The 23,184-nt window shown below is 40.2% G+C and overlaps 2 protein-coding genes across 5 annotated transcripts; one reads left to right on the forward strand and one right to left on the reverse strand.

The window, feature by feature from the left end:
• Positions 1 to 420: 420 nt before the first annotated feature.
• Positions 421 to 7,617, reverse strand: LOC124071810 (tudor domain-containing 6). 3 transcript variants are annotated; one of them, XM_046412757.1, is made up of 4 exons: positions 7,478 to 7,617; positions 7,047 to 7,232; positions 942 to 5,227; positions 421 to 609 (listed from the first exon to the last, which is right to left on the reverse strand). In XM_046412757.1, exons 3-4 carry the CDS (start codon positions 5,200 to 5,202, stop codon positions 590 to 592), a joined length of 4,281 nt encoding a protein of 1,426 aa, XP_046268713.1. In that variant the 5' UTR covers positions 5,203 to 5,227; positions 7,047 to 7,232; positions 7,478 to 7,617; the 3' UTR covers positions 421 to 589. The 3 variants fall into 3 exon arrangements, with proteins under 3 accessions (XP_046268713.1, XP_046268714.1, XP_046268715.1); XM_046412759.1 differs by lacking the exon at positions 421 to 609 and having other exon boundaries at positions 2,996 to 3,180; positions 3,267 to 5,227; XM_046412758.1 differs by lacking the exons at positions 7,047 to 7,232; positions 7,478 to 7,617 and having other exon boundaries at positions 942 to 3,180; positions 3,267 to 3,409.
• On the forward strand, positions 7,611 to 22,962 carry smc6 (structural maintenance of chromosomes 6). 2 transcript variants are annotated; one of them, XM_046412782.1, is made up of 27 exons: positions 7,611 to 7,732; positions 9,632 to 9,786; positions 9,879 to 9,990; positions 10,901 to 11,006; positions 11,105 to 11,241; positions 11,920 to 11,981; positions 12,070 to 12,150; positions 12,275 to 12,376; positions 13,377 to 13,496; positions 13,606 to 13,701; positions 13,921 to 14,067; positions 14,169 to 14,257; positions 14,352 to 14,522; positions 14,647 to 14,825; positions 15,900 to 16,101; positions 16,199 to 16,313; positions 16,411 to 16,571; positions 17,918 to 18,053; positions 18,263 to 18,343; positions 18,439 to 18,609; positions 18,814 to 18,951; positions 19,119 to 19,264; positions 20,109 to 20,234; positions 20,350 to 20,455; positions 20,696 to 20,848; positions 20,988 to 21,085; positions 21,758 to 22,962. In XM_046412782.1, exons 2-27 carry the CDS (start codon positions 9,646 to 9,648, stop codon positions 21,855 to 21,857), a joined length of 3,276 nt encoding a protein of 1,091 aa, XP_046268738.1. In that variant the 5' UTR covers positions 7,611 to 7,732; positions 9,632 to 9,645; the 3' UTR covers positions 21,858 to 22,962. The 2 variants fall into 2 exon arrangements, with proteins under 2 accessions (XP_046268738.1, XP_046268736.1); XM_046412780.1 differs by having other exon boundaries at positions 7,709 to 7,849.
• Positions 22,963 to 23,184: the final 222 nt, after the last annotated feature.

Here is a 23,184-nt window from a genome sequence, read left to right on the forward strand (position 1 = left end):
AGGAAATTTTACAAATATTTGTATTGGCATTGTTTTATGAATAGCTTTGTTTTGGCAGTAAGTCATTACACACATTAGGGCCCATCTCTTTCTCTGTCTTTCTCAAATAGTTCTGAAACATGAATACCACCCCACTTAAAAAGATCACCAACAGTCTTAAAATTGGATAATTACAGAATATATAAATAGTGGAAGTGGGACTGGGTTTGGGAAAAGTCTATTTTGTTTGAACCTCGGGATGATTGTTACTCCATGGATTTCTTGGTGAACACCTCAGATTACGCTCCAGTTTATAACAAACACCGAAACATGAATTGAGTGTCTGTATATCTCAACATAGTTAAAGCTAAACAACAAGAACTTTGTGACTATCTGGACTTTGCATATGTGCGCAATCCATTTAAAAAATTCACCCCCTCATTCAGCTATGCAAGTACAGCATGTTTATTGACCAAAACTAACCCCACGACAGGTTTCATTTCATTTCATTGAGTAGAATTAGAGCTGGTAAAATTTCATACAAAACAAACATGAACTGCACATTCACAAGAGTCAGGGTTGCTCTGTCACAACTGGATTTTCAACGTGGTCATTTATCTGGGTCCACAGCTGAAACGAAAAAGATCAGATCACAGTTTGAAAACCTTTCATACCAAGGCATGGAATTACACTTTTGAAGACCAATAATTCACCCCTCAGTTGATATAAAAGTGCTACTGCAGTAGGTTTTTAATCACATGAGAACTCTCGTAACATTAAATTGTCCAATTTAGAAGATCAACTGAATGAAGTAAAGAGTCCTACCATTCAGTTAACAACTTTTTGATGGCTTTAACCAGAACATTCTTCATCATCCTGGTGCAGTAAAAATGAGAGATCAAATTGCGAGCAAATATTATATTCATGTTTAATCTAAATAAACCTTTCCAAGGTCTACTTACCTGATCCCACACTCTTTGCCAAGGAATGGTCCGTGTCTTGTACTTTCCAGTATTTCTCCATCAGTTTATTCACAACCACTCCCTCGCACTCTATTTGCACAGCATATTGAGGAACTGCAATCTCTGAATGGTCATCCATGTTGAGCACCGTCAACGTGAGTGGCTTATCAACCAGAAGATTGTAGAAGTCATCATAAGTGTCATCATCCCAGAAGCCCAAGGTCTTATCAAATCCATTCAAAGAGCATAAAAAGGCCCGAGGAGCCTTCTCCAGCAGACTCTGAGGGACTGGTCTCACATCCTTGATGTCAACATCAGACTCATTTCCATAGTCAATAAACACAACATGGAATACATCATCAACTCTGTGAATCACTTGAGCTCGATACCACTGCTTATCACTGGAAAACAGAGCAAGGCATGGAGTGCCAGGACCAAGAGATTTGGGAAACTCTGCCTTGTGCTGCACCTGTCCTGCTTCCTGAGCAAGCCTAGCTACTTTGTCCAGCTCCTCTGTATCGGCGTACTGACACCAGAAGAAATGGGGTTCTGCAATACAAGAGGCATATACCAACTCTGTCTTGTTTTTGGAAATATTTGGTTCCTTGTACATGCCCGTATTCATATTTCCTTTGGAAACATTGAGGTGTCTCATGGAGGACTCAGTTTGACCATCTTGGAAGACAGTTTCTATTTGAGGGCTTTCTCTCAAAACACCTTCCTTAGAAACAGGTTTCCAGTATTTCTGCATTGCTGTGTTTACAATCACTCCCTCACACTCAACTTCCACCGAATACTGAGCAACCGTGATCTCCGAGTGGTCTTCCATATTAAACACTGTTACTTTGAGTGGTTTATCAACCAAGAGATTGTAGAAGTCATCATAAACACTGTCATCCCAGGAGCCCCTGGACTCATCAAATCCATTCAAAGAGCACAAAAAGGCCTGAGGAGCCTTATCCAGCAGACTTTGAGGTAGTGGTCTCACATTCTTGGAGTCAACATCGGATTCATTTCCATAGTCAATAAACACAACACGGAGTACATTATCAGTTCTCTGAATTACCTGAGCACGATACCACTGGTTGTCACTGGGAAAAAGAGCAAGACATGGACTACCAGGATCCAATGTCTTGGGGATCAGCATGTCCTGCTGTGCTTGTCCCATGTCCTGAGCAAACCTCAACACTATGTCAAGGTCTTCAGTGTCGGTGTACTGACACCAGAAGTAATGTGGTCCAACAATACAGGAAGCATATGCCTCTTCTGTCTTGTTTAGAGAAATGTTTGGACTCTTGTACATGCAAGTTTTTATGTTTTCCTTGGAGCTAGAATGAAAGGAATGTTGCGTCATTTCTGAGTCACTGTGGCCACCTTGTATGGAAGTCTCTGCCAACACAGTTTCTGTTTCCTCAAGAATGACATCCAAAATCTTTTCATGTTTCATTTCTGGTGCAGAGACATTACTGTTGGGTTGTGACCTCATCTGAAGGTCATCTCGAGCACACACTCCATTGCTGTCGACTTTATTTTGTTCTGTCATCTTAGTTAATCCGGACACGTTTGTGAGCTCTTGCGTTAAACAGTCCTCATTTGGCATGTTACCGTGTTCTGAGCTGTTAGAGAGCTGCTTAGCCGGCCGAATGAGACCAGTCTTTTTTTGTTGTGTCATCTGTGATATCCGTTCTCGAACTTTCAGATTTATATTCAGAGATCCATCAAAGAGTTCAACAATTAGCTTCCCTTCTGCTCCTTTTTCCTTCACTGATATGGTAAAATTATGGTCAATAGCATGATCTGAAAACCACTGGTTGACTTCCTGTGGCACTTCTTCAGGGACATCAAACAGGCCAAGTGGAACAGCCTGCACAGGAACAGTTGTAGTGATACTTGCCTCAGTGGGGATGGCGCAAACATCAGACTCATCCACTTCAAGGGTACTACCATAGTCAACATACTGCACTGCAAGTTTCGGAGACATTTCTACTACTTGACCTCTATACCACTGATTATCAGTGTACCTGGCAAGGCACATGCTATTAAGTCCGAGTGGTTGATCTGTGCACTGTGGCTGGCCAATGAGTTGTTGAACATCTTCCATCACTTTGTCAAATAAATGCGAATTCCTGTCCAGTTGGCAGCAGAAGTGATTGACATTCTCTGAAGAGGTTATCCACACTTTTTCTTTTGCTCCCACCTCAATATCGTATGTGGAGTAACTGTATGCATCTGATGGGACCTGTGGAGGAATTTGTGAGTGAGCTTCAGTTTGTGCACATGCGCTGTCAGATGGTGTTTCAATATCTACCATGTTCACCAACATACCTTCTTCATCCGTCATTACAGCTTTTACAGTGCATTTCAAGCCAACATCTGATGAAGCACCTGAATCCGCAAACTTCCAAAACTCTGTTAACGCAGAGTCATTCACAGCGGTGGCAGTAGGATTATTCTTCAGACTGGACAAGCAACACTGAAAAGCCTGTGCATTCAGCTGCAAGAAAGCTGGATCAATGGGGTGAACATCTCGCAGAGGGACCTTTCGCGTCTGACCATAGTCTATAAATCTCACATCCACTACAGGGGAGTTTTGACTTGAAATGATCCTTGCTCTGTACCACATGTCATTGTCTGGATTGCGTGCGACGTAGACAGACTCAACAAGTGGCTGCGAGTGGGCAAACGCACAGTGTTTTTGCAGATCTTGCATAAGAAGTCTAAGGGAGTCCGCGTTTTCTGTTGTCTGACACCAGAACTTCTGTAGGCTTTCAATGCAGGATATGTTTACATTGACACAACTTCCTACAGTAAACGCATGGTCATCATGAGCATCTTGCATCTCAGAGGGGAAACCTGTTGAAAGACGCCCTTTGCACTGTACTAGACAGTTTGGATGTTTTGAGTTAGTAATGGTACTGAGCAAAACTTCTTCCAGTAACCCAACAACATTTACATCATCTCCAAGAAATGATGAGCAAATGGGTTCATTTTGGACATTTGAATCTTGTTCAGTCTTCTCTATAAAACAAGTGTTTATGCATGCACCATTATCTGCATAGAGAGTGACAGAGTAGAAACCTTGAGATATATTGTGGTGGTCTAACCTCACAACGACAGTCTGGTGCAGGAGCAGGGATTTCAAGTAACCAGTCTGGTCTGTAGTCCAACCAGTCCCCTCATCTTTTACACCATCAAGAGAACAGGGATATGTAACAACTGGCATTCTCAGGAATTTTCCGTGCAGTGGTTTGATGTCTCCAACTGGGACTAATTCAGTCTTTCCTTCATCCACATGAAAGACTTCAACAGCACCATCGCTGGTCATGTTTTGCTTTAGTAACGAACGATACCATCTGCCATTTAAGCCCTTAGCAGCACATGGATCCCCACAGGTCTGTGGTTGTGCCTCTCCCAAGTCTGAGCTCTCTTCATAGTACTGTTGGATCTGTTCCGATAATATCTTCAGTGCCTTGGAAAAAATTAGGAGTTTGCAAAAGAAATTCTGTGGATTAGATACCTCAGTCACAGTAACAGTTTCCAAAGTGTTAGTTAACAGTTCTGGGTAAAAATATTGGTCATGTTTCTCAAGTTGGCAACTAACGCTGAGACTGTGGTCTTGCGTTATGCGGTTGGCTTCAGATTCCTCTGATTTTGCTAAAGGAAGACATTTCAGTACAAGGCACTTAAACTCGTCCACTGGTATCTTCTTTGCAACTCCACACTTACACATGTGCTTTGAGAGAATTGGTAAGTCGAGAAGAATGATCCTGTGTGGCATCAGGACATGTTGAACCAATCCCTTAAACTTCTTGTCAGGCAGCGTCTTCAAAAACTTTGTGGCTCTTTCAGGCCAGTTCTTCTCACTGAAGAGGACATTTGCGAGTATGCATGATTCAGTTTCAGGAGGAAGGAGAAAACTCTGACACTCGCCATATGCTAAAGCTTCCATTGTGGCAATATGGGGCCGTCCCTGGTCGATTAGAAAAACATCGTAAGTGTCATTTTGAATGGATACAATCCGAGCTCGGTGCCAGGTGTCACTGATGCAGACCAGACAGAGTTCACCCGGTTTTCCTTCTGATCCACAAAACTTCCTTTTAGGAATCTGAATGTCCTCTCTCATCTGTTCATAAATATGCTTCCTTTCATCATCCATGTTGACCCATAATTCCATGAGACCCCAACTGGGGTTTAGGTTAACTCTCGTGATGAGGACAGATACTTCTGATCCTGCCGTTGGAAGCCCAGGAATTGAACACATTGTGAAACTCAGAGGTTAAATACACCTGCAACGTCCAAAAAGCAAATGTATTAATAATGAAGAAAAACAGTCATTTCCACCTATATTATAAAGCACTAGAAATGGACCAATGAAAACAAGTCTAAGAATTTCTAGGCCATTCATTAATCTGCTTGAATGCTCACTAAAGATGCACTAATACACTCTCATCCTGAGGTATCACACAAATCACCTCTGAAGTGCAACTTGTCTACTATTTATGCAGTTGTAGAGTTTGACATTCTTGCACTGTTTCTTGTCTGAAAGTAGGTTATGTCAAAACTGTTAACATAAGTTATATAAATGAGCAGCTTTTCTTTCTTAATGCTTTGGTGGACATATTTTTTGATCAGTCTTTGAGGCAGACTTTAAAATCCACACAGTTGACAGAATGAAACAAGGTGTAATGCTGCATTCCATCCAGAGGATGGCAATCTCGAGTTCGCAATCCAACATGGCTACCCAGAGCATCGACTGTAACTAAAAGCTGTGGTTTTGCATGTTTTTAGCTCTTCTGTCTTTTTTGTGTCCAGTTTAGTAAGCCTTATACACAACACTGTCTTACTGCTGCCTATAGGCGTACAGCTATGGTCTTGTTAGCCATGAAATACCGCGTGATGTGTTCTATATCAACTGTTGCTGCTTGTAACGGGTTGATGCTGCTATGACAACAATGGCTGAATGACGTTACAAACCAGCTGTCTTGTGTTGTGCCAACAGAACCCATTCAAATCTTTTCTTAACGGATGTGATGTCACTCCGGATCCGGAGTTACGACTTCCGAGTACAAATTGAATGCATCATTATGCAGCATTATGTTAATTATCTCAGAAGACTTTTCTTCTTCAGCCAGTGGCCATCTCATTTCTTCACACCCAAATCCCCCTATATTAAAAACATGACTACAACGCACCCATTGGTAGTCACATTATCGTCAAATGTAATTTGATTTCAGGTGTACAAAGTAGCCTGAGATTGTTGTGGCACCAGTTACAAACTGAAAACGCACCATATAGAGGAAGGAAACGCCTCAGTCACAATAACAGATGTCAAACACAGAAAATCTCCAGATCAGTGGTCGCAAGATGACCCTCGACAACACTGACAGAAAGAGGCTTTGCAGATTATAGACAATAGACAACACTAAACATTAGACAGAGTAAAAGGGACAGGTCTGTCGTCTTCAACATAAAACAAACATTATGAGATTCACGAAACTGGTGTTTAGTGCCATTCACTGTCCATCTGCCGAACATGCCAACATTTTAACAGGTATGAACCGAAATTTTAACTTAATTTTGGTGCAGTTTGTCTCATGAGACAATCTCAGCATCCAGTTAGTTGAATGATTAAATGAATAATGTCTGGTGTCATTAGGAATTAAGTCCTTGATGGTTATCAGGGTAATAATGATAAAATGAGGAGAAATACTTGTTGGTTGAAACAACTTGCATTGAAGACAACCACTATACAACCTCCTGTGTTTATATAAGCAATTTTAGCAAAGTTGACTCTTTGCTTTGAGAATTTTGCTCAATCACACTCCGTGGTGAAAACTGAACGTATGTATATGTATATACATATATATACAGACATACATATATAATAAAATGCATTGTAATCACATGTAAAGTTGATCCAGCAGTTACATTTGACTAATCCCTCCATTTGTGTGAGTTGCAAAGCTGTTTGGTGATGAGGGAAAACCTGATATCCCACTCGGTTTGCGTTCAAAACACACGCACTTCACGTCGCTTTTTAACGTGCGCTGCACGTCTCCGTCTTAAGCATTCAGCTCTGATTCACTTACAGTAACTCATACCAACCTGCAGACTGTAAAGTCGATTTTCCACCGTGTTTCAGTCAGGCGACGGCACACCAACACCAACATCATCATCATCATCATCATCATTGGCGTTCAGTGGAAAGAGGAGGGGGCGGGTCCTCACAAAGCCTTTTAAAGACTTTGATTGCACTTTGCCACAGGCGATTAGAACCGCCCCCAAACATGACTGTTTAAAATACAGAGTTTAAGTTTATGTGTGTAGGGTGTAAAAAGGCAAATGCTGAGATCCAGTTTCAGTGTCTGCTTAAGCTTAACATCGTCACGGGTTCACTCAAAACAAACCAAATACATAAAAAAGACAGCACATTATACTGATTTAATAGTTTATATGAGTTTGAACATTTCTTGCTACAGTGTGTAAACTCATTAATTAAGTGTGTAAAAGTTGGCTTATATTGTGGTCAGTTTTACCTTATGAAGATGGAGATTACCGAAACTAAAAAAAACAAACAAACAGCTGAGTACCAATCCCGTGTTTGGCTGTGGACGCGCACTCAGGCAGGCGGCCTTTCGGTTCCGTGTTTCGGAAAGCGTGACATGACACCTCAAACTGTCACTCGCTGCTGCTGGTGTCCTGTCTCTCTGCGACCAGGAAGTCTGCTAAACGGCTCGCTGTCTTGTCATGACCCCAGGCTGCACAAACAGGCAACCGCACGACGGTAGACGGTAGGCGTCCGGTTTACAACGAGCTCGTCCCATAATTTGTTTGCTGAAGTCTGAGGTGTTTTGAACGCACCTGCTGCTGGCTCGTGGCTGTGAGTTATAGAGCAACACTGGACTGAGGTGCGTAGTCTTTGCAAATGCTTCGTAACGGGAAAAAGTGCACGTTCAGCTGACTTTGTATACCTTCTGCGTTTCCCATAAGTCCACTGATTAAAGCTGAGTCATATCCAGACTCAAAACTTTTAAAAACGCGTTTATTAAGGCCCATTGACTGCTGATCTCTGTTTGTTAGAAAGGAATTGGAGACACTGAAGCTGGGCTGAATGTTTTCCTGCTGTTATTATTGCACAGTAACACCTGCTGCAGCTGGTGGTTTTAGGATGTGGCTTCCTGGCTACAAGACTAAAGGCTCACGTTTCTTTAATTTCTTTTTTCCCTGCATGCTTACCCTTCGAAACCAGGTTTGTTTAGAGCCCTTCAGCATCTTCAGATATGAACCTGCAGTAGTATTGACGTCAGATTTTTACACTTTTTAAAATATCAGGAAGAACACAAAAAACCTGTTCAGGACATTAAGTGATGAGCAGAACTATTACTACTTATACAACCACTATGACTACTGTACTATCTTTATTTGTTTTGCTTTTTTTTTTTTCAAAAACAAGGCAGAACGTACTTAAAGATAAGAAGATAAGAAAGTGAGAGCTGATAAGAAAATGAGAGCTAATACAGAAATAACAGCAAGCAAAGTAAACACCATATGAAGTGAATAAGACATGAGAAAGAACAAGTCAGGAGAAAGCAGTTCTGAAAATGTGCATTTTTGAGACCAATTTAAAAGAGGAAACAGAGCTTGTCTGCCTCATCTGCCCTGGTTCTTAGACTTGACGCAGGAAGTGCTAAACAGACCTCTGCTGGAGGATCTCAGGCTGCATTCAAGCTCATGAGGGGTTAGTAAATTAATCATATAATCAGCCCCAAAAGATTTAGTCATTAAAATGTAAAAAATCAGCTCTGAAATGTAAAGATTATCAGTGTAGAAAGGCTGAAACAGAAATGTGAAATGTGGACTTTTCTGCTGGATTTTGTCTTGCTGACGGGATTGCTGTAGTTTGAACAAGTTGAAGTTCGACCGGGTTGTATTAAATGAGACAGGAATAGAGCGAGTCTAAGCAGGAATGACAGTTTCCGGATTCCTAGTGGATAAAAAAAAAGATCTTATTTTCAAGCTGTGACAAAGTTGTATGAAGCACGATTGAACAACGGACAATTTTAACTGAAGAAAGTTTTCAGAGCGACAGTTTTAATATTTGCAACACAGGATTTGATTTTAAGCCATTGCTTGTTGTTGGTGGAATCAAATGAGAAATAAATCTCCATCATCTGCGTAATAACAAAAACTGGTGTTTCACCTCCAGGTCACATATAAATCGAGATTAGAGCCAATAAAGAGTCGAGGACTGAACCTTGAGACGCTCCGAAGAAGAAGAGTTGCATATACAAAGACAGAAAGTCTATTTTTTCGTTATTCTTTACTTTTTTTTAATTAAAAAAAATATATATTAAAGGGAAAGAATGTGTATATTTGAAATCATTGCCAGCTGTAGAAAACCTCACAGTTTTTGCTGCCATTTTTCTTAGTTTAACACAAAACACATAAGACATCACAAACAAACAACAAGAAAAAAAATTGCAATCAATTATTATAATACAGACGTCCAAATTGAACAGTGAACTGCGTAAACCTGCTGTCAAAGTGGTCTTGTAGAGTAAAACCTGGCTTTAAACTGATAAAATGACCTAAAGAGTTGAAGCCTGTTTTATAGTAAAGACGTAATATCTTATTGTACGTACTTGAACAGACATTAGTGTTCTGGGTCTTCCTGTTGATTCTATTTCTAGTGACTCGTTTCAAAATGAGTAAGAGGAAAGGCAAAGTGATCAGCGATGTGATAGCTGTCAAGAGGCTCGGAGTGACAGCTGTGGGTATTGAAGGTGCATTCGATGACACAAACCATCAGAGACCCTCCTCCAGCAGCTTCTCCCACTCTGCCACAGTGAGTAATTCCCCCATGAAGAACCAATTCTCTGTCTTTGCTTCTCACCGGCACATTAACAGCTCAGTGTTGTCCCCTGCATGCATTTCCAGGGAGATATTGGCCTCATTGAAAGCATCACTCTGAAGAATTTCATGTGTCACCATTTGCTCGGTCCTTTCCAGTTTGGGCCCAATGTGAATTTCATCGTCGGCAACAATGGAAGTAAGAACCGGATTTCTAAATGTCATGTGATCTGCTGTTTGGCTTGTGTGTTTGCTAACGCATATCAACCCAGCCAAGGTGACTAATCCGCATTACGTAGGCCCTTTTAAACAAAGGCAGCTAGATTACCCATTGTTATTTGTTAAACAAACCAACTGTCATCTTTCTGACAGTTTGTCCACAATTAAAGATACAATATGTAGCATTTCTGCATTAATATGTCTAAAAATGATCAGCTTTTGTTTTTGTTTTTTTGTTGTTGTTTTGTTTTTTGTTAAGTTGTGTATCCACATATATAAATGTTCAAACCCACAGAAGTCTGTAATTTTATTTAATGTAACTGCGCCTGTCGTTATAACTTCAGGAGCGAATCAGAGAGTTAGGACGGAAGTTGGCGAATGCAGCCAAACGTAATGTGAATAAAATTTTAAAACATCACCTTGTCTGTGAACATTTCTGCCCGAGTTACGTCAGAGAGATTTTCATTGGGAATGGTAGCCATTTAACAATAAAGACAAGAACGCCTGTGTTTTTATTGGGTGGAACTGTGCGTTTAATAGATTTTTCAGTGTTATTTTCCCTCCATATATAAATTCCTGTATGTAGACTCATCTTTAAATATTTAATGTCTATCAAAAAAAGCATATAACTGTGACGCAACGGGCTTGACTCTTTTTCAAGGACTTACGTACGAGTAACAGCTCATTCCTCACTCAGATACATTGGAGTATTAAATCAGCTTGGCCTTTCGGAAAAGAAATCATTTAACTCTTAGTCGACTAACAAAGATGACTCTCCTGATTTCTGTGGATTGGTGATTTGCATAAAATCTTTAGTCCTGGCGATTGTTGTATCCTTTCAGTGCGGTGATTTAATCCCTTGTCTTTGTGGTTCTCAATTTAATTCTCAGGCGGAAAAAGTGCGATCCTGACTGCTCTGATTGTGGGCCTCGGTGGAAAGGCCACTTTCACAAACAGAGGAGTGTCGCTGAAGGATTTTGTGAAGACCAGTGAAAAGTAAGGCAGAGCACGTGAGATTTTTCCTCAGTGACTAATGGTTCAGTAATATCATGTTGTTAGCAATGCAGTAATGTTCTTCACCATCTGATCTCCAGTACTGCAGATATAACAGTGAAGCTGAGAAACAGAGGACCAGATGCTTATAAAAGGGATGTCTATGGCGACTGCATCTCAGTTGAGCATCGGATCTCTTGTGATGGAAGTCGGACATGCAGACTGAGGAACAGATCGGGTATTGTATCCAGAGTTACTGATGTGTCAAAGTATTGTTAAACCTTCCCTAAATGTCCAACAAAGCAGACACACTTGGGAGTGAAGACAGTGAAGACAAAGCCCTTCAGTGAGACTTTTGTCCCTCCGAGTTGTATACATTCTTTACTCTTGGCCAAGAGTTTTCCTCTATAAAAATGGCATTTCATGCGTGGGACTGCTTCACTGCTTTGTGCCATCTGTCCAAGTGTGCGTGTAAATATTAGACGTAATTTACATTCACACGTGAACTGGTGTTTTTCATAAGCTGTAAATGTCACTGAGTTGTTCTGGAAATGGAAGGTGTAAGTGGAAGTGCTGTTGCCAGTCTGCCAGTTACTAACTAACTCACTGAAAAGTTTGCCTCTGAACTTGAGCAGTTTAACCAACCACATGATATCTGCTTGGTACAGCTCGGTTGTCCATAAAATGTCAGAAAACTGTGAAAAATTACTGTTTTAATTTCCCACAGCTCGATGTGACGTTTACAACTAGTTCGTTTTTCTGTGACAAAACTCAAAGAGATTCAGATTCACTTTGTTACAAATGGCCAAGAAACACGTTAAACGATCACATTTGAGAAGCAGAAATGAGATTAAAGATTAAATCATATGAGAAGGAGCTTTAAAACACATTAGTTGTTTTCTCTCTTGTATTTTAGGGCAACTTATCTCAACCAAGAAGGAGGAGCTGACGGCCATTTTGGATCACTTCAACATCCAAGTACTTACCGTTTTTTTTTTTTTTTTTTGAGTGCAATAATTTTATTTTCTGATCTTTTTTTTTTGTTGTTTGTTTTTGTGTATTCCAGTTGGATAACCCAGTGTCCATTCTCAACCAAGAAATGAGCAAACAGTTCCTGCATTCAAAAAGCGAATCAGACAAGTACAAGGTACAACGTTTGCATGTCTGTTTGTTTTTTATGAGCTTTGAATTGCGCTGAGAGAAACTGATGTGATCATTTTTATTTCCGCATGTTTAAATGAAGGTTTTTGGCCTCTTTTCTGCTGTCGTAGTTCTTCATGAAAGCGACTCTGCTGGAACAGATGAAGAGGGATTACATCCACATCAAGCACACTAAAACAGTCACACGACAGCAGGTTGAGAGACAAGAGGAGGTAACAAACCTCTCATCATTTGTTCATCACATCGTGTCTCGTAACATCAGTCCAGGAATTTGTAGATGTGTATTTCTAGCCTTGATATTAGTGAGATTTTAACATCGTAATATTTACGTCGCGTGCAGAAAAAAATCTCTTCATAAATACTTGTCGTATTTGCAAAGTGGAAGTTTGTGAGTTTCAAATGTTGCATATTGATACCAGTGGGTGAAGAAGTATTTATATCATTTACTGACGTAAAAGCAGCAGTAACCCGGGACAGAAATACTCCACTGCAAGTAAAAGTTCTGCATTCAAAACCTGACTTTATTTAGTCTTTATTTAGTATTGTTAGATGTTCCCTTTCAGTTTTTTGCTGTCATACGTGAAGTTTTTGGACGAATATCACTGCTGCATTGTGTGTGCATGTTGTGTTTTAAAGGCTGCAGTCTACAGAAATGCACCGTTTTCTGTAAGATCATCATGTCTCTGCCCTTTGTGACAGTGCGTTTACAGCTAATCCAAGAGGGTTTTGAAATATTTTATTTACTTTAAGAGGTAGGAGAAGGAACACTTAATCCTTTTAATTCTGAATCACCACATTTGGAGATACATAGTTTTCACTGGACTTGAAGAAAAATTGTAATTTGAAAAGTAAAAAACCGTCTGACAAACAGAGAGAGAGTAAAAAGTACAATATTTGTCTTTCAGATGTAGCAGAGTGGAAAGTTTATGGAAAAGTTTGGTTTTATACTAAGTTACAGTACATGAATAAATGTATTTAGTTACCATCCACCACTGAATAATATCATATTAGCGCACATCGCATCTCAAAACTTGTTTGTTTTCTTCAGCTTTCTCTTGGTTTTCTAAGTTTTATGTTGTGGGGTGTACACCTAATTCGCTTTGCTCACTTTGAAAGGTGCTATACAGATGGACGTTTGCGCATTGATGTGCACAACCTCACATGTTGATTGTTTTTCTTTTGCCAAAAGCTGTCACACGTTTTTGTTTTCAGTGCCTCAAAGACCTGAAACAGGAGTTTCTACAGAAGAAAGAGAGGTATGAAAATCTGTCGTCCTTCAGTGAGATGAAGGTGGCATTGGAGAATCTGAAGAAAGCAATGGCATGGTGTTTGGTAGGAGTTTATCTGTCGTCATTGCACGTACTTTGTTATTTACTGCTTCGCTGCCTTTTTTATGATCTATTAAAATTCATTTCTGATTGTTTTTTTTTATCACTCTCAGGTGCAAGAGAAGGAACAGTGCATACAGCAGTTGAAGGAGGATCTTGAAAAGGAAGAGAACAATTGCAAACATCAGGACAACCTTCAGCTCTGTCAGGTGAGTCATGAGTCTTCCAAGTCTATTTATGTAAATGTTGGGGCCTTTCGCTGTCATATAAACTGGCCGTCCTTGATTCACATGCTGCCTTTTAATGTTTATAGTAGATGTCGTCCCCTTAAAAAATACCAAAAAAACAAAAAAAAAAACGCTTTGTCTAACTTGAACTTATGGCTTCTAGAACTTGTCTGTACGTTGTTTCTCTTATCTTTCATGCAGACTCGGGTCACACAAGTAGAAAAGAGGCTTCAGTGTGTCAAAAGCAGAATTGACAGCCTGAGAGACGAACAAGAGTCCATCTCGAGGGACAGCCTCAAGTTGAAAGAACAAATGAAGCTCATTAGCAAAGCACACCAGGAGCAGGAGGTACTGATCAGGAGACATGATGACTTGGTTTTGTGTCAGTGCAAAGCTTTAGTTTGCATTCTCATTTATGTTGGCTAAAGTGACTTAATCGTTTCCCACAGCTTGTTTATTTTCGGGCTCTGAACAAACTCAGACAATCAGAGCAGGAGCAAAACCTTCTTCAGGAGAAAATTTACAAGGCAAAAACAAGGTAGGGGAGTATAAAGGTCCAACAAAGCCTCTGAATTGCATCTTTACCCTCACACAAGTACATTCATGTAATTTCTGTTTCCATGTGTCTGTAGTGTGAGCCTGAACAATGATGGAGAGACAGAATATACAAAACAGCAGAAGAAAATAGCCAGTCTGAAAGAGCAGGTTGCAGAACTCGAGAGAACCTGCTCACAGCTGAATCAAGAGATCAAGGACAAACATCAGGCAGTTCTCAAAGGAAAGGAAGAATTTGACAAGCTGAGGTACAAAAAGTGATGTTTCACATGCAGTTACTGTGCTGTCAAGGAGGTGTGGTGTGAACGTAACTTCAGTTTGAGCCCAGCTTATATTAACAGTTCCTCACAAAACTCTGTTCACATTCACTAGACTGGAGGAGAGAAACATCCAGGTTTTGTACATGTCCAAACTGAAGAGGAAGAATCAGCTCCTTGCCAGTCGATCAAACAAGCTGAAGCGGTTCGGCGATTACGTACCCGACCTGCTGGGTTTGATTTCTGAGGCATATGACAAGGGACGCTTTCTCAGGAGGCCCGTCGGTCCAATAGGTGACTTTCTTTTTTTATGTGTTTTCTTGCTTAACTTCATTTCTACGTCACAGAAGAAATTAGGTTGGATTTAAAACAAGCATCAACCTCCAGGGCGGACAATGAACTGGCTAATGGCTACTGGCTACTGGAAAATGAGCTAGCTGCTAGCTGTCTACTCAGCTAATCTGAATCACTTGGTTGTGTTTGTGGTGCTTTTTTGGAGAATTTTACATGCGCATATTAGTCAAATAATAACGGACGGTGCAAGAAGTCTGTGCTCCACCTCTTGGCCCTAAGAGTCAGGTGGAGTCTGCTGAGATGACGACAGTCAAAAGTGCCACGCTGAACTTCACAGTGCCTGTTCAGAAACCTGTGGGTGATGTCATGGAGCCTATGTCCATGTTTATGACTAGAAAGTTTGACATTTTAGGAAATATAAGTATCATCAGTCTCTTCAGCATGAAACTGAATCCAGCAAATGTGGTTAGCTTAGCATAAGGGCTGCTGGGTCTTTCTAAAAATCAAATTAAAGAGTTTGCTCTAGACCTACTCTAATTGGAAAGTGTCATGAGGCAACTGTGACTGACTGTGTTGTGATTTAAGCGCTACACAAATAAATTGAATTGAATTAAACTGAATTGCAATGGGGAAACAGCTCGCCTGGCTCTGCCCAAAGGTAACATAATCCTCCTACCAGCACTCATTTTCATTATTTAACACATTATATCTTGTTTGTTTAATAATTTCTATATAAATCAAAGTGTAAAAAATTGCGCTCTGTCTTTTAATGTCCTGGACCTGGACTATTTCTTGTCCCACTACTGCTGTTTCCAGCTCTGATGCTATGCTGCATTTACCAGCTGCTTGGCTCCTGCTTCATACTTCAGCTGATTTCAAGAAAGATAATAAATATAATTCTCAAAATGTTGAACTTCAAAGTTAATCTCTTGATATTCTATTTGTAAGTAATAATCTAATTAGTGGAATCATCCAGTGACTCATTGAAAATCTAATTTCAGTTATGTTTGCAGTGCAGCAGTAAACTCTGTTAAATTGTACATATCGTGGCTGACAGTCTGCGTTTGCTCTCAGGAGTGTGCATCAGTTTGAAGGATCCCACGCTGGCCGTAGCCATTGAGTGCTGCCTGCGGAGCTTCATGAAAGCTTTTTGCTGTGACAACCACAGGGACGAGGCAGTCCTTCAGGAGCTGATGTCTCGCTATTACCCGAAGGGCAGCAGGCCGCAGATCATCGTCAGCCCTTTCTCTGAGAAAGTTTACAACATTGATGGACGGTCAGAAGCAGCAGCAGCAGCAGCAGCAGCAGCAGCATTTTCACATTTGTTGACTTTTCTTCTGAGGCATTTTTCTTCTGTTTTTTATTTTCTGTAGGAAAGCATATCATCCAGAATACCCGTCTGTACTTGACATCATCACAGCATCAAACCCGGTCATCATCAACTGCCTAATAGATATGCGGGGGATAGAATCAATTCTGATCATCAAAGTTAGTATGTTAATGAATATTGATGCTGAAAGTTGCATGTAGAGTCATTTTAGGATTGATGTGGTAGTCACTAGTTTTGTTTCATGTTTCATACAAGGAGAAAGACAAAGCAAGGAGGGTCATGCAGCAAGGACGGCCACCTAAAAACTGCCGTGAAGCTTTCACTATTGAGGGAGATCAGGTGTATCCAAACCGTTATTATACCTCCGACTTCAGCATAGCCAAATATCTTGGCGGGGATCTGGAGAGCGAAATAAGGTAACTAAGATACTTGTGTATCAGTCAATGTGCAAAAAAATCTAAGCAGTGAAAAGATTATGGTAAAAAGGAGAAGAGAAAACTATCCATATACATATTTAATGATAGTTTTGGGGAAGGAAAAACCGACCTGAAACACAAGGTTAAACAACCTGCTAGCAGCGACCTTGATTTTAGGTGCTGATTCTGGCGAGCAGAAAGTAAGATATCATTAAGTAAAGAAGAGGAAACAGGCAAGAAAGTAAATGCATGAAAAAAAATGAATTAAGTAATCAGAAATAAGGCACAGCGAACCCAGTGAATATAACAAGCTGCTTAGATTTAACAACAGAAGACCGTCTGCAGGGGGATTTTGAATGAAAACAACTTTGATTTTCCATAATTTTTTTAAAATAAGTTCACGGACCGGTTCAACATTTTGGGAAATGGGCTTGTTCACTCTCTTGCTGAGAGTTAGATGAGATGAGAAGATCAATACCACCTTCATGTCTGTGCAGTACAACTGAAACTACTGTCAGTGTCCGGTAACAAAGGTAACAGAATGTACCTGAAGCAGCCCTGAAGCTTGCTGGTTAACAGACTGTGTCTTGTTTGTTTTAATCGGAGTTTCCAATCTTTATTCTGAGCTAAGCTAACTGAATGTTGGATTTAGCTTCATGTGTAACGTGCTGATTCTTCTCATCTGACTTTCTGCAAGGAAGCGTGTTATTGACATAATTTTGTGTAAATTACACAGAATTTCCTTTTCCCGTTGCGGGAAAAAAATATTGCTATATATATGTTATGTTATGTCAACACTTTTGTCACTAGTGACACTAAAGTTGAAAAAAACAAACAAACAACAAAACAGTACCATTCCTCTCGTGCAATAATATAAGCAACAATATAATACTCCTATTGGAGTGTTTTTTTATTTCATGATACTCATGACGTAGGATGCAAATACACCACTGTAGGTTTCACATATCTGTATATCTTATGGTTATTCTGTATATGCTCCTTTTTTATTTTTATTTTTATTTTATTCCATTATTTTATTTTTAATTCTGTTTTAACTCTTAACTGCTTCTAGTTTTTATTCTACTCTAGTAGCACATTGTGTCTTGCTATTTGTTCTGCTGCTGTAACAACTGAATTTCCCTCCGGGGATCAATAAAGTCTTATCTTATCTTTATGTCAGATGAAATATGGGTGCGCTTGGCGGCCCAGCACGAGTTTTTAGGTTTCAGGAGTTCTTTATTCTCTAAATTTAGCACCAGCAGCTTTTTTTTTTTTTTTAAAGGTAAGGTATGATTGTGTGAAGTTTTAATTTGAGATAAATAAAAAATCGATCCTGCCTGTCACAGTATGTTGGAGTCTGACCTGGAGAATCACCAGGCCCAGCTGTCCAGGTTTCAGCTCCACGTGACCTCTGTGTCCGAGGACATCATGAGCATGGAGAACAACCTGAACAGCACCATCCTGGCGCAGAAGAAGACTCTGGTCGGTGAAACAGGCACCACAATCTCATTTAATTTAATAGCAAGACTGTGTTGTTTACATTTGAATCTTGTTCTTCTCCTGTTCTCCTGTTCTCTCTGCTTCCCTTTATGCTCTTTGTGAGAGAAAGACCTGTCAGGCAGGTCCCAGCCAAGGTTTTTGAAGATGACGCTGGAAGTTATTTCAGGTTTTCTTTTATGCTTTCATTGCAGGCCTTTGTGAATCAAATCAAGGTGACAATAACTGAGCTGGAGACGGCCGGTGAGGAGCAAATCGATGACATCAGCTCCTTGGTGATCACTTGGTTTTATTTGCGCCCCTTCTATAAAACAGACAGACCTGGTACCACTGATCATGTGAATCTAATGTCTTCAGATATTTCTTGCAGGAAGATGTCGTCCAAGAGAACCGACAGAAAATCGAGTCAGAAAAGCAGGCTGTTCGTGAAGCAAAGGCGGAGCTCGACAAGCATGGAAAAGCAGCAGCGGACGTAGAGTCTGAATACTCGTCTGTCAGAGAACGGATGGATCAGCTTCCTGAGGACATGGAGCCGTTAAAGGTACAGCGGAGCTTTGTTGTGTCGCTTTGTCTAGAGGAATCCAAGAGATGCTGCCTTTGCCGGCACGTTTGTGTAGTTCTGATGTTATCTCTGTCCTCTGATTTCACTGTGGATTGTTTGAATGTATGGGCTGCCTGATGTAAGGGAGGGTGTCAGCTTTTACAATGTCTTCACGACAGATCATTGTTGTCTGTCATTCCAAAGGATGAGCAGCTGAAGCTGGAGGCCGAGTTCGCAAAACATGAACGAAACCTCATGATCTTAGAAAACAAACTGAAGGCGCATGAAGACAACATCCAAGCTATAAAAAGTGACATTATCCTAAGAGAAGAAGAGTTACAGGTAAAAAACATTGCATTTTGCACTTCATTTAGTCATTTAGTTTACCTCATGAAAGTTCTACAGACCAACTGTCAGTTAGCAATGAGATGATTTACTGCCTCCAGAGTGTACTATAGCTGTCTCCAGCAAAATTCAGAGTTGTCATCAGACCTCACATGTGATGACAGGAATATGTGGCCAAAGCCGCAGAGATCAGTCCTGAGCGGCAGCCGGTGACCTGCAGCGCCAAGAGCCTCGACACAGAAATCACTCAGCTGCAGAGGAAAATCAAAGTGTACGAGGGCAGCCACGGCCAGCAGGAGCAGGTGGTCCGGTGAGAATTCCCAGGCTTCCTAAATACATCTGACACTTGGTGTTACTTCACTGTGAAAGCCGAATGATTTTAGCTTTAGCAAGTGCAAAACAGTTCGCTGTTTCGCAGTTTTTTTTTATGATCAGACCTCGACGCCACATGTTTGATTTTAAGGCATCAGCAGTGTGATTGCATATATAAAATGTATTTATATCAGTAGTGGGACATGTAATCAGGTACTGTTCATAAGTACAAATTTGATGTAGTTGTATTTTACTTGAGTATTTACGTTTTATCCTGTTTTATTGGACAATTTGCACTTCTGCTCAAAATGTGATAGATTTTTACAATAAATGCTTCAAATTTGCTCCACAACTAAAACAGTAAATTGCTGCTTACATATCAAAACATTAGTAATGGTAACAGAATAACAAATACATAGTGCACTCAAAAATGGGCCATTTTTCTGCGTTGAGTACTTTTGCAATGCAGTATTTTTACAGCATGGAATTTTCTGCTTGTACTCACTGTAAGTAAAGGATCTGAAGACTCCTTGGTACATGACTCTTTCAGGATGGCCAAGCCAACCAGCTAACTTACATAATTCACTGTAACCAGACTTTTCTTTTCTTTTTTTTAATTACACAAACCCCTTATCCTCCTTTTGCCAGATGTTTTCACTGGAATTCAGGTTTAGTTATCAAGTCAGTTTTCTTCTGATTTCTTCTGCCACTTCTGACTGTTTTTTTTCTACTGTATGCTTCAATCCAATCTGCCTGTTGGCCTTCACCAGATCATCCTCTGGCTTTACTCTGGACTAAGAAGACTTTAGGATAAGCCATTTTCTGTCCTCTGTCCTCATTAGGGAGTACGCTGAGGCTCTCACTCTCTACAGACAGAAAACCAACCAAGTGAGAGATCTGCGGAGGTTCATTGATCGACTCGATAACATCATATCAGACAGACAGAACAGATACAAAGTAATGCGTAGGTAAATAACAGTCTGCTAACTCTGAAAAACAATTCAGACACGACATAATTATATTGTTTAACTGGCAGAGGAAAAAGTCCTGCTTTTGTCTCATTCTGTCTTCTTCTTCCTGAAGGTCCCTCTCTGTCAGATGCAAGTTATACTTCAATAACTTTATGATAAAGATGAACTGCTGTGGCTCGATGGTTTTTGATCACAACAACGAGACGCTCTCCATCTCGGTACGTCTGTTTATCTGTTTTTTAATCAAATGCTTAGAAAATTTGGGTTTTTGTTTTACAGCATTTGTTTAGAGTGGTACCTGATCACATCATATGGAAGTGGCAAGACAGTGTCAATGACTGCCTCCATTTCCTGTCCTCGAATGGGCAAAGAAGTCTTGAACAAAAAAGAGAAAATGGAAGGTGCCACAGGGACCACCTAGAAAAGTAGAAGTAAAACACAAACCTCTTCTGGTAAAGGTAAAGCCGCCTGGAAGGGAGGACGATGGCGTAAGCGACATGAGGTCGCTGTCTGGTGGCGAACGGTCCTTCTCCACTGTTTGCTTCATGCTCTCGCTGTGGGAGATCACCGAATCACCCTTCAGATGCCTCGATGAGTTCGACGTCTACATGGTGAGCGCACGCACATGTGAAAAACATACCGTGATCTCACACATGCACACAGCTTGTATGGAATCATTAACGTACGTCTGACTTTGACTCACTTTGATTAACAAATGCTCTTTGTTTTTGTTTTTTTGTTTATACGCAGGATATGCACAATCGCAGAATCTCTCTGGATCTCCTCCTGGAGCTGTCAGAGCGGCAGCACCTTCGGCAGTTTGTCTTCATCACTCCCCTCACCACCAGGTGATGCTCTGCTTAATGTTTGTCTGTGCTTACAAATCACCTTTTTCTTGATCTTAACTTTTACGTTTCACATAAGGTTTACATCTTCGGTTCCAGTATGGGTGCCTCAGTGTGCCGTCAGATCAGTTACAATGTGGTTCACTGTAATCAAGACAATTTAAAATTTCAGCTTTGTGTCTTTAAATCGTGTATTTTAACTGTGAAATTACTTTTTTAAATCCTGCTTTTTAAAATCTATTGATTCTAAATTATAAAATTATATATAATTTCAAAAAATTATTTTAAACATATATGTAACTTTTGTTAGTCCTTTGTCGACAGTAGATTTAAGTAAATCGCTTATTGATAATTTAATGCACAGGTTAAATGATAAGGTTTTAAAGGGACAATTCGCCCCAAAATAAGAATGAAGGAGTTGTTTTCTTTTAGTCTCACTGCGCACAAGGAAGTGTGCATCATGACCCGTCACGAGCACAAACCTCTCGTCCGTGAGCAGATGCACGTTTCCTTTGGTGCAACGATACGATGATTTTGGTGTAAACTGTCTCATTAATTATTTTGGTTCCATGCTGCTGCTGCCATATTCTTCTGCAAACTTTTAAGTACCTTTTTGCTTCATTCACCTTGTTGGTCATGTTTGATCAGATATTAATGACAGTTTGTGTCTTTCAGTAATCTACCCAAAACCAGCCTCATTAAAATCCACCAGCTTCAGGATCCAGAGAGAGTAGAGAGTGAAACTGGGGATGAAGATGCTGTAACTGACCTGTAGTGACAGAAATATTAGGTGTGTTTACGTGCACAGTCACTGTAGTGTAATTTCAGTATTACTGCATGTGTGTTATGTGTTTGAAGTCATGAATATGTGAAGTCATGAATGTTTTACGTTTTAAAAATGTTGCGAAAAATGTTTACTGTGTGCACCTTTAGCTGTCCTTTCAGTGTTAACAGTCAATTAGTCTGTGAAGTTTGCTTTGCTTTAATCACTAAAGCTGATCATGTATGTGCTCTCTGACTTGAAGGGACAATTTGTAAAATATGACCAGAATAGAAAGGTAGTCCCACGAAATGGTCTGAAGCGGTCTAGCATTAGCTCAGTTAGCCATGAAGCTGGTGGACCTATAGCTGACTGGGCTCTGCTGCCTCGAAGTGAACACGGCTAGGACTGGACTGGGACCAGATACAGCCCCCGAGACCAGCGGAGGCCAGTTTGACGATGGGGGATACGGTACAGAGGTGACTTTGACAAGGACTATGGTTCCAGGCACAAAAAAGATATTCTGGTGAAGAGAGTTTTGGTGAGTCTTACTTGTTTATGTATCATTTCAATGAAATGTGTTTTATGATGAGTTAACAAGGCAGCTAAAGTCTTAAGTTGGTAAAAAAGGGGAACTTGAATTGCGAAGGTGTACGGTCATATTTCTGTTTTGGTAAGGAAAGTGTGTAAGAATGTTTCCTTTCTTGACATTTTATGGGTTTGTTTTGCTTATTTATTAGAATAAATGGTCAGAGAGCTTATGAAACAACAAATTTGCCATCTTCCAGTGGAAACTATGCAAGGGCTGTTGGACTACTGCCGCTAGAGGTACGGAGTGGTATTACAGGACAGGATGGGCAGGGCCAGCTGGTTAGCATGCTAACTTCAGGAGGTAGCTTTGCCAAACAATACACAGCTGTTTGTGACATGTTAACATCGAGACTGTTGTTTCTCCAAATCCTCTTGATCATCTTTTTTGACTGGCTTAAGCTAATTAATTCTAAAATTCTACAAATTGCATCTTAAAATTGGTACACATTTCTCTCCAAAGATGCTCATCATCTGTAAATACTGTGACAAAGTGTAACCCTCATTACAATAACAAACGAGAATAATCTAAGGACTTTTCAAACATGCATTGCTTGCCATTCACCCACACACTCAAAACATGTATTTATCACAGTCTTCATTAACTACACCTGCTCAGCCATGTCTTTTGAAAAAGCCTGGTGATGGTTTATTCATTTTAATCACTACAGAATATTTTTTTGGGTGCAACACATGCCACATGTATAAAAGAATACAGTCACTTGTATTATGATTTTTCATATTTGATATAAAC

This window comes from Scatophagus argus, chromosome 15 (genome assembly GCF_020382885.2).
Source record: "Scatophagus argus isolate fScaArg1 chromosome 15, fScaArg1.pri, whole genome shotgun sequence".
Taxonomy (NCBI): Eukaryota; Metazoa; Chordata; class Actinopteri; family Scatophagidae; genus Scatophagus; species Scatophagus argus.

Coding starts and splice junctions, on each gene's coding strand:
- LOC124071810 (XM_046412757.1), bottom strand. CDS start 5,202: ATGTGTTCAATTCCTGGGCTTCCAACGGCAGGATCAGAAGTATCTGTC. Junction 610..941: donor GGCAAAGAGTGTGGGATCAG/GTAAGTAGACCT, acceptor TTTTCGTTTCAG/CTGTGGACCCAGATAAATGA.
- smc6 (XM_046412782.1), top strand. CDS start 9,646: ATGAGTAAGAGGAAAGGCAAAGTGATCAGCGATGTGATAGCTGTCAAG. Junction 9,991..10,900: donor CATCGTCGGCAACAATGGAA/GTAAGAACCGGA, acceptor TTTAATTCTCAG/GCGGAAAAAGTGCGATCCTG. Junction 13,497..13,605: donor AAGCAATGGCATGGTGTTTG/GTAGGAGTTTAT, acceptor TATCACTCTCAG/GTGCAAGAGAAGGAACAGTG.